The 9,371-nt window shown below is 38.9% G+C and overlaps 2 protein-coding genes across 3 annotated transcripts; both read right to left on the bottom strand.

Moving 5' to 3' along the window:
• Positions 1-1,115: 1,115 nt before the first annotated feature.
• On the bottom strand, positions 1,116-5,934 carry LOC121731611 (23 kDa integral membrane protein-like). The gene is made up of 6 exons (XM_042121127.1): positions 5,844-5,934; positions 4,414-4,602; positions 3,672-3,839; positions 2,472-2,605; positions 1,874-1,979; positions 1,116-1,430 (listed from the first exon to the last, which is right to left on the bottom strand). The coding sequence occupies exons 1-6, from the start codon at positions 5,916-5,918 to the stop codon at positions 1,347-1,349; spliced, it is 756 nt and encodes a 251-aa protein (XP_041977061.1). The 5' UTR covers positions 5,919-5,934; the 3' UTR covers positions 1,116-1,346.
• A 509-nt stretch (positions 5,935-6,443) lies between these two features.
• LOC121731616 (gloverin-like) lies at positions 6,444-8,536 on the bottom strand. Of its 2 annotated transcripts, none has more exons than XM_042121132.1 (5): positions 8,452-8,536; positions 8,248-8,326; positions 7,381-7,498; positions 7,060-7,245; positions 6,444-6,765 (listed from the first exon to the last, which is right to left on the bottom strand). In XM_042121132.1, exons 2-5 carry the CDS (start codon positions 8,319-8,321, stop codon positions 6,634-6,636), a joined length of 510 nt encoding a protein of 169 aa, XP_041977066.1. In that variant the 5' UTR covers positions 8,322-8,326; positions 8,452-8,536; the 3' UTR covers positions 6,444-6,633. The 2 variants fall into 2 exon arrangements, with proteins under 2 accessions (XP_041977066.1, XP_041977067.1); XM_042121133.1 differs by having other exon boundaries at positions 8,248-8,329; positions 8,456-8,527.
• Between the last annotated feature and the right edge of the window lie 835 nt (positions 8,537-9,371).

Genomic DNA, 9,371 nt, shown 5'->3' with positions numbered 1-9,371 from the left:
AAAAGACAAGCTGTTGCAAAAATAAAATCACCCGGAACGCCGTTAAACTTAGAATAATTTAAGTATAATAAATGTTTAGTTAAAATTAGATAAAGTTATAGTAAATAATGTTTTATAAGTTTACAGCAATAAAGGTTAATTTTATTTATTTATTTTATTATTATTTTTAGGCGTGCCACCACATATCTACCACAAGCCAGGATCAATGTAAGATATACCTGCACATGTTAATATTATACTTTCTCTCAATTCTCGATTCTTGAAGAGAAGTAATCTTGTTTCAGAAGACATAATATTTTGACGATTTTATTTAGCGATTAAGTAAATTGCAAATCCGTATCTAATATTGCTAATGTTTCAAAACAAATCCGTATCTAATATTCGACAACCAATTCTTCCTCCACAGAGACCTCATTATCCTATCAGAAAACTTATTCTTCTTGGCAAACATGCACACACAAGATATTATATTTGTCACAAGACATTTCGACCAAGCTCCTTCTCATCCTACTCATAAGCATAAGCGGTAGCGTCTCCGCTCCGCTTCACCATGAAAACAATGTAGGACGTGGGAAGTCAGGTGTATAAGTCCCATGACTCGCTCCTTTGTCCGTGCTATGGGCCTGAATTATTAAACACCGCCAATACATTTCACCATAAGGGAGTTCTCTTGACACATTTACTTGATTATATCGATTGATTGCCCCGCTAGATTGTCCTACTTGTGTAGTGCGTTGATTTTATAGTAAAGGGTGGTAAAAGACTATTCATTCTTTTACCATCCAACATTATTCGTAGATTATTGTCTTAGAATATTGTGGGTGTTAGAGCAGTTTGTAGTGTCTCATCACGAATGGGTCGACTTGAATGCCACGGCTTCGCAGAAAAGGGGAACTCAGAATCAGTGAATCAATCAGAACTCATGACAATCATTAATAAAAATTAATAGTTGCTACATAGCTTAGATCCGTTGTCCAAGGTTGATTGTAGATTTAATGGCTGGAGACTCTGTTACCTATAATATCTATTTTAATTTAGCGTTGACTGTTGAGTGTCCACGGAGGGCAGTAAACGCTTACCTTTTCCTTAATGGAATAAATGAAAAACATTCACGATTCGTTTAAAGTGTATTTCATCGCAATTATTAATGTTAAACAATATTTTTGTATATACATAGGTACACCTGAAATAACCATAATATCCCACTTAACACTGATTTTGGGTTAACATTGCAGAGTGTTGACAAATACTCAAAGATTTCGAAGGGACCAATCAATAGTTTGTCCTCTAAGGACTGAAATCAATATCAATTTGGGTAATTGTCTATAATTTTTATGGAAAAATCCTTAATATCGAACAGTGGCCTTGTAGACTTGTACGTTGTTCTTCGCTCTGTTCGCCACATGCATCGCCAGCAGCATCTGAATGGCCTGGAATATACAAAAATTAATATAGAAATTAGTTCCAAGTGTAACTCAAATCAGATACCAAAGACAGATCCAGTTCTTGAAGTGAGACTTGTAATGTCAGACTTCTTCGAGCATCTATCTCGGTTTCGCGACGATGACGACGCCATGGCCGGCCTCGAAAAAGATGGCGTGACGAGCATCATACCTACATACGAGCCAGTAGGCTTACTACGAAACTGTTTTGAGACTCAAACAATCGGACGATAATGCCGCGTCCTGCTCTAACAACGTCATTTCTCGTTTGTTAGAGTAGGACGCGGCATTCTTGTACGATTATTTGAGTCTCAAACAGTTTCATGGTACAAGGCCAGGTTGGTCTACGGTGGCCTTAGATCGAGAGAAGTGGAAAGCATTGGGAGGCCTTTGCCTTGCAGTGGGATAGCACAGGCTCATAAAAAAGTCACCTCAAACCAGAATGCCGTCACTGCGACTCCGACCAACCAGTCGGCATCAGACTGCTGCAAACCCAACAGCTGATCCTCACAGCCAGTCATGTAGTAGCTTTTTGATCTGAAAGTATTTAAGATAATAAAATAATTAATAATAAAAATAAAACCTGGACTTGACCAACGCTTTGTTACCTACGTAAAACACTCCCTACACGATAATTCAGCATGACATGCATTTACGTGACAGTATTAATTATTGTTGCATGACATGCCGATCGCGAAACGGTGCATATTGCAGGACGAAAAATTAAAGCAATTGCCAATCAATGTACAGCTTGTAGTTAGCATGTCATTCGCATCGATCACTACAATAAACGATCATTCGTGCATTACAATTTACAGCACGTAACGCATGTAATGCTGAATTACCGTCTAGGGAGTGCTGTACGTTCTGTTTAAAGACGTCTGTAATATATTTTGCTAATTTAATCAGATCAGGCGCTATGCTGTAACAAACATGCATACATACATGAATGAATGAATTACATCAACAAGACGAATTCATTTCCCTTCCGTCTTCTTTTTCGGAACTCTAAAAAAGTACAAAGTATACCTGATACAGGTGTTATAGAGTATTTCCTGCGCGTAAGCAGTTCTGGCACGGTAGGCTCGCGGGCAGCACGACAGAGGAATCGGCTGCCGGATCGCCAAGTAGTCATCCGGCCCGTTCAGGCCACAGCACTCGTACTGACATAGTTAAAAATGGAAGATTAAACAAAGAGTCGGATCACGTTAATGACAATATCAGATGAAATTTCTCATAAATGGAAATAAGATCAGGCTTATCTAATGGGTACCTAGAATAGCAAAATATAAAAGTGTGTTAAATATAATATAGTTATTTAAAACAATTATAAAAGTGTGTTAAATATGATAAACCTTCAAGAAAAGAGCGTATTCCTCTTAAAAGGCCGGCAACGCACCTTCAGCTTCTTTCAGTGTCCATGGGCCACGGTAGTTGCTTTCCATCAGGCGACCCGTTTGCTCATTTGCCCCCTTATTTAATAAAAAAGAAAAAAATATATTATGGTACTGAGATTATATTATTACTACTTCGTATTTCAGTAGTCTCTTCTCAACAGTATCTGTTTGTAATAATATGTAATTTGGTTTAAAATATGGTACATGGTCATTGGTCATGTTTGTGGGTGCTTTTAGAGTCATGCCAATGTACTCCTGCACGCTCGCGTGTTATTCATCGCTGTCACACCAATTATCACATTTTTTGTAAATTCTAAATCTACGTGCATAGCCAGGTTAATTCTAAAAATAATATACTAACTGCTAAGGCCCACTTGCCCAGATCTGGGTTAAAGTTAACCCCGGATTAAACGTTATTTCTTTCGTAAAATATATGAAGAATGTAAGAGTCAACACACTATTTAACTCGATATTAACTTTAACGTGGGAGAGCCATGCTTCGGCACGAATGGGTCGGCTCGACCGGAGAAATACCACATTCTCACAGAAAACCGGCGTGAAACAGCGCTTGCGCTGTGTTTCACCGAGTGAGTGAGTTTACCGGAGGCCCAATCCCCTACCCTATTCCCTTGCCTTCCCTACCCTCCCTACCCTCCCCTATTACTCTATTCCCTCTTAAAAGGCCGGCAACGCACTTGCAGCTGATGCTGCAAGTGTCCATGGGCGACGGAAGTTGCTTTCCATCAGGTGACCCGTTTGCTCGTTTGCCCCCTTATTTCATAAAAAAACCTGGATCTGCGCAAGTGGACCTATGAACATAAAATGTACTAACAGTTAACTGCAACTCGTCCCACATCCCCTGATTCAATTCGGTGCCGTTTCCAAAGAAATCCTGTCTCAGCCACTCGCTGACGCGGAACTGTAGGCCGTAACGCTGGACCGACACGTATATCGATATCAGCACCTCCAGAGCAACCATCAGCATCAGGAAACCTATGTACTGGAACACAAAGATCACTACACTAAGGATTTCAGGAGTTTTCATGTTGGCTCATATCGGCTCATTTTCCATCACGAATCAACTGGTACAAACGCGTGTCCGGTGGCTCGATATAAACCATCGCATACATGGAACTAACAGTGTCTAGTTTGTAATTTATGTCAATAATATAAAAACAAAAATATGAAGTTAATAACAGAGAAAGAAATGTTCATATTATGCTGAAGATTATTAACACTGTATTTTTATTATAATTTTGTAGCTTTCAAATTATGAGTTAATAATACTCTAAGAACGGTAAATTACGGCATCTCCGTAGGGGCTCCATGGAGCCTTAATGATACTACCACAACCGTCTTGCTTCTGATGATGGAAACGTGTGTGGAAACATCACTTAGCAGTACTTTTCCATATCTCCTTACTGCCGTAAGGAGATATGGAAATACAAAGTAATTTATTGCTGTTATTTTTTTTAAGGTTAAAGTATTATTTGTAACACGCCATAATAATATAAACTGATAAAAAAACGTGTACGTAGACTCCTGCAAATGTCTTAAAAAGTTCTGAAAACTACCAAATACAACATCTTGACATGTTCCTTGAAAGCCCCCACGGTGCCCATCGTCACCACAGCGATGAGCAGCAGGCAGGCGATGATGATGATGACGTCACCAGTGAAAGTCCCGCTGGCGTTCTCCCGGCCATACTGCTTCAGGATCCTCGTGTCCACAACCGCGAACACGAAAGTGGAGAGGGCTAGTAGCTGGAATGAAGAAGTGTGATTAGGCCTATAGAGGTAACTTAACTCTCTGTTTTTTTAATAAAATTAGGGGGCAAACGAGCAAACGGGTCACCTGATGGAAAACAACTACTGTCGCACACGGACACTCGCAACATCAGATGAGTTGCAGTTGCGTTGCCGGCCAAGATTGAAGGCCCCTCCCCCCTTTGGTTCTTGACTTTATGATTTTGCTGCTATCAGCTCTGGATTTATGTATAGGCACTAGGCAGTATAGGCCATGACCTATGGGCGGCAGCGTCCTATGGCGTCCTAGAGGGGGACGGCAGCGTCCAAGTATGGCGGCAGAGTTCGTACATAGTGGCGGCGAAATTAAAGTGGCCTAAACTCATAAAAAATACAGTGTGTAACAAAAATAAGTGATAATACTTTAGGGTGTGTACGTTTTCATTGTAGAGAGTTCACTGTGAAAGTAGCAGCGCTGAAAGACGAAAAAAATTTTTCAGTTTTGTATGGGCAAGGGCCCGAGCGTCACGAGTTTTTCCATACAAAAGTGAAAAAAAATGTTGGTCTTTCAGCGTTGCAACTTTCACAGTGAACTCTCTACAAGGAACACGTACACACCCTGAAGTATTATCACTTATTTTTGTTACACCCTGTATAAATCCGGCCCTGGCAGCTATTCATAACCTTTCATCAGTTGTATATTTTGCTAAAGTTATTGTAGCAGATTACGACTATGATTTTCTAAAATAGAAAGTCTGGGATATGACGAAAATATTGCACAATGCACATCCAATGCGGCATCTCCACATTGGCACAAAATGGACAAATATAGAATTTACGAGCTTCTATTTTCCATATTTACATATGGGAGAGCAATGCTTCGGCACGAATGGGCCGGCTCGACCGGAGAAATACCACGTTCTCACAGAAAACCGGCGTGAAACAGCGCTTGCGCTGTGTTCCGCCGAGTGAGTGTTCCCTTCCCTACCCTCCCCTATTCCCTTCTCTTCCCATCCCTACCCTCCCCTATTACCCTATTCCCTCTTAAAAGGACGGCAACGCACCTGCAGCTCTTCTGATGCTGCGAGTGTCCATGGGCGACGGAAGTTGCTTTCCATCAGGTGACCCGTTTGCTCGTTTGCCCCCTTGTCTCATAAAAAAAAAAAACAACAGAGAATGCCCATGTTCGACGTTCTTACAAACTACTATAATAGGTACTTAAACTATTGTATTACTATAATTTAAGAAACTCTACTCACAATACAGCAGCCATTTAGGATGATGAGGAGAGTCTTGGCACAGCTGGCGCTGATGACTGCGCAGTTCCACCTCATTGTGCTACCACCAGGGTCGACCACGTGACATTGACTGAGTTTCATTGTATACAGTCCAGTATACAACATTTTATTATTACCCTGATAAGCGATAGTCGCTCTTAGTATTACACTATAGAGTATCTTTTCGTTTGTAGTGGTAATTTCTATGTGAACAGTCAGGTGGATAAATAATATAGGTAGACCGTACAATATTATAATTAAAGTACGAGAAAATCGATTTTTCAGCAGTTGTCTACTAAAACGGGCCTTCAAGACATCATAATAACTTGAAAACCCTTTTACAACAGACCTTTATGGGCCTAGACAAGCGGCAAGCGATTATCGTAAACGCCAACGCCACAAAATGTATGGGATTTGACATTAGTATTAGCTAGCGAAGCGATGACTTATTTTGTTAGCGTTTACGATAATCACTTGCCACTTGTCTACTAGGGCTTGTATGATAAAGTAAAATATATATTTTTTAAATTAAGCACCTAACTTTAACTTAATAATTAATATAGTAGAAATAAAAGTATGGAATAAGTAGTTTGTAATTTTTATTTCTAACACTTATGCTATTTACAATCACTATTTACAAGAGTTTAATGGCACTTAACGATTAATGGCAAGATTCAGATTCGAGATCTAAAAAAGCAGAATATGCAGTCTAAAAAATAAGAGCCTACTGGTATCACATTAAAAATCTTACACTATTCTATCAATACTTGTTCTAAAATCTGTAGTTGAAGTTGCCCATGCCTCCAAACTGGGGCCTCATGCCGGAAGTCTTGCCATAGGTGCCCTGGAGAGAGAAGTCACCGTTCTTACCGACTGGCCACCTGCCGCCAGCACCCGCGTTCCACTGCAACAAGAACAGTAAACGATAAGTTTTCATACCCTCTATTAAGATCGAATTTCCCATGGAATCCCATAGTTACGTGCTTATAGATTTTTTTTAATCAAAGTTGTGCGTAAGATATTTTAAATACCCAACATAGATGGAGACTGGCCTAGCCATAAGGCTCAGCGTTAATTTTGTAAAGGTTTAAACTAAGCTCTTAAAAAGATTGCACTTTATTTCACTCTATACAACGCGAAAGTGTTCAACGCGAAAAAATCACTGCTTTTAGAACATTGATTGCTTCTATCTACTAACCGAGGTAGGTCCATGTATCTGCTTGCTGACGTCCAGGGAGGCGGCGGCGTTAGAGTTCTGCCAGTTGAGTCCTCCGCCCAGGTGGGAGGAGTCGCCGTATGGGCCCAACACGCGGGTTCCCGACACACCCCCGGTCAGCTTACCCCGGCCGTCATTGAAGATCTGGTGGTCGTAGCCAGCTTTACCCTATAATTAATGGTCAGGAAATAGTGAATGAAAAGGTAGACTAAAAAGAGTTACCATATTTTGAGATTTACTCAAAATATGGTAACTTTTTTAGTCTAAAGGAGGCTATTTCTAGAAGACGATGAAGAAACTTACAAAGAGTCCATTGTCGTTCTGTCCAAGAGTTCCGTACACTCGTCCGTCACCCATCTTGCGGTCCAACGTGACGTCACGGCGGTGTCTCTGAGGGCTGCTAATGTACCACTCGGGGTAACTGAAATCATACATTAGTTTCCATTACAAGTCGTTATCGTTTACGTTACTGAGACAATCATTCCTCAATTAGATGACGCCCGCAACTCCGTTGCGCCAAATTTCGTTTATCACGCAGGCAACCGTACATTTTTCTGGGATAAAAGGATCTTATGTCCTTTCCAGGGACTCAATCTATCAGTCCAGCGGTTTGGACGTAAAAAGGTAACAGACAGACACACTTTGGCATTCGTAATATTAGTATGGATAAGAAGTCTCTTATCCATACTAATATTACAAATGCCAAAGTGTGTCTGTCTGTTACCTTTAACGCACGCATTACGCATAAAGTCTTATGCGTGTAAAATAATGGTGTAGTAGGTATGTTCTTTACTTAGCAAACTAACAAAAAATCAGTTCTATCTTAAAAATATATTCTAATTTCTACCTCTACTGACTATTGCCTGTCTATTGTAAATAGTAGAGTTTGCAGTTCTCTACAATCTCCACTGGTTAAGCATTCCTACGCCACAATATATACTTATTATATTTATTTTTGTTATCAATAGAAGAGTAAATTACTAACGGTCTTACTACAAAAGATTGAAACACCTGTTGAACAGTTGATTAGAAAAACAGTACAAAATGGTCTCAAAACAAGTGTTTAATAGATATCAAAATATTTTGTGGTAAGACTGTAAGTGTCTATCTTAATTCTTAGACTATAGTAAAATAATAATATTATGTTAATGACCAAATAAAACAACTTACCCTTCATAAGGCTCCACATACATTTCTTGGGCGGCAGCAGCCAGAATGATAGCCGAGAAAATCAGGAACATCATTGTCACTAGAAGATAAACAATTTAAATGTTACCAATATAAAAATTCGTTAAAGAAAACTCATCAAACTTGTTAAAAATACAACTTTATTAAATTAAAATAAATCTTAATAATATACGATTAACAACTTACAAAAATGTGTATAGGCGTGTAGAATTAAACAAAACTGCTCCTCGACTTCAAGACTCCAGAGAACTGATAGCAAGCTTCATGTTGTATTAGTATTTATACTGACTACAGGGAAGTCCCGGCTTTCCCAGTCCCGATACTATTCATCTCTTTATACTGAGCACTCAGTATAACGGTTCAGTACCTCTTATCAGTGGTGACGTCACGTGATAGATGCTGCGCCCGCGCATGGGATCGGGGATTCACTCGTCTGAGACTATCGTTTTTTGTTTGATTCGCATAAATTAATTGACTTTTTTATTGTTATTAACTTGATTTGATAAATAACAGTCATCATAAAAATATATTAAGCTTCACACACCATACCAATCTGTCTGTCTGTCCGTTACCTTTTAAAGCTTCAACCACTGAACCGATATTGACAAGATACGGAGATACTTTAAATCTCGGAAAAGGACATAGAATACTTTTATCCCGGAAATAAATATGTAGGTACGGTTACCGCACGACAAAGGAATTGTTAATACACAGATTATTATATATTATGACTTATTGATTATCTTTCACGATTTAATATGAATTAATTTTAGCTTGAAATCCCTCGAGTGAAACCAATAATGTACTCAAAATAAAACAAAACCAAAAACGCTTATAATTATAAATTATTTATTTCGACGATTCCTATTTCAAAAGAAATACTGATAACAAACTTTAAAAGTTACATAGTACAAAACTCGTAATAAGTATAATATAAATTACTCTTAAGTACTTAATAATACTTAATTTATTAAGTGTATCAATAATTAAAACGTACTTAAGGGGGCGACTAACCCAAAAGTGTCGATTTTGTAATTCATTTTTATACTTGAAAATGAGCCCCGAATTGTTTCATTGTCTAAAATTAGATACTACACTATATTTCC

Source organism: Aricia agestis, chromosome 11, assembly GCF_905147365.1.
Source record: "Aricia agestis chromosome 11, ilAriAges1.1, whole genome shotgun sequence".
Classification (NCBI taxonomy): domain Eukaryota; kingdom Metazoa; phylum Arthropoda; class Insecta; order Lepidoptera; family Lycaenidae; genus Aricia; species Aricia agestis.
Note: the sequence above shows the minus strand (reverse complement) of the source record. Positions and strands in the feature narration are given on the sequence as shown.

Excerpts from the sequence above, each read along its gene's own strand:
- LOC121731611 (XM_042121127.1), bottom strand. The coding sequence starts at position 5,918 with ATGAGGTGGAACTGCGCAGTCATCAGCGCCAGCTGTGCCAAGACTCTC. Across the intron at positions 4,603-5,843 it reads TCCTAAATGGCTGCTGTATT|CTACTAGCCCTCTCCACTTT; the intron begins GTGAGTAGAGTT and ends TCTTCATTCCAG. Across the intron at positions 1,980-2,471 it reads CTCTATAACACCTGTATCAG|ATCAAAAAGCTACTACATGA; the intron begins GTATACTTTGTA and ends AAATACTTTCAG.
- LOC121731616 (XM_042121132.1), bottom strand. The coding sequence starts at position 8,321 with ATGATGTTCCTGATTTTCTCGGCTATCATTCTGGCTGCTGCCGCCCAA. Across the intron at positions 7,499-8,247 it reads TATGTGGAGCCTTATGAAGG|TTACCCCGAGTGGTACATTA; the intron begins GTAAGTTGTTTT and ends GTATGATTTCAG. Across the intron at positions 6,766-7,059 it reads AGATACATGGACCTACCTCG|TGGAACGCGGGTGCTGGCGG; the intron begins GTTAGTAGATAG and ends TTCTTGTTGCAG.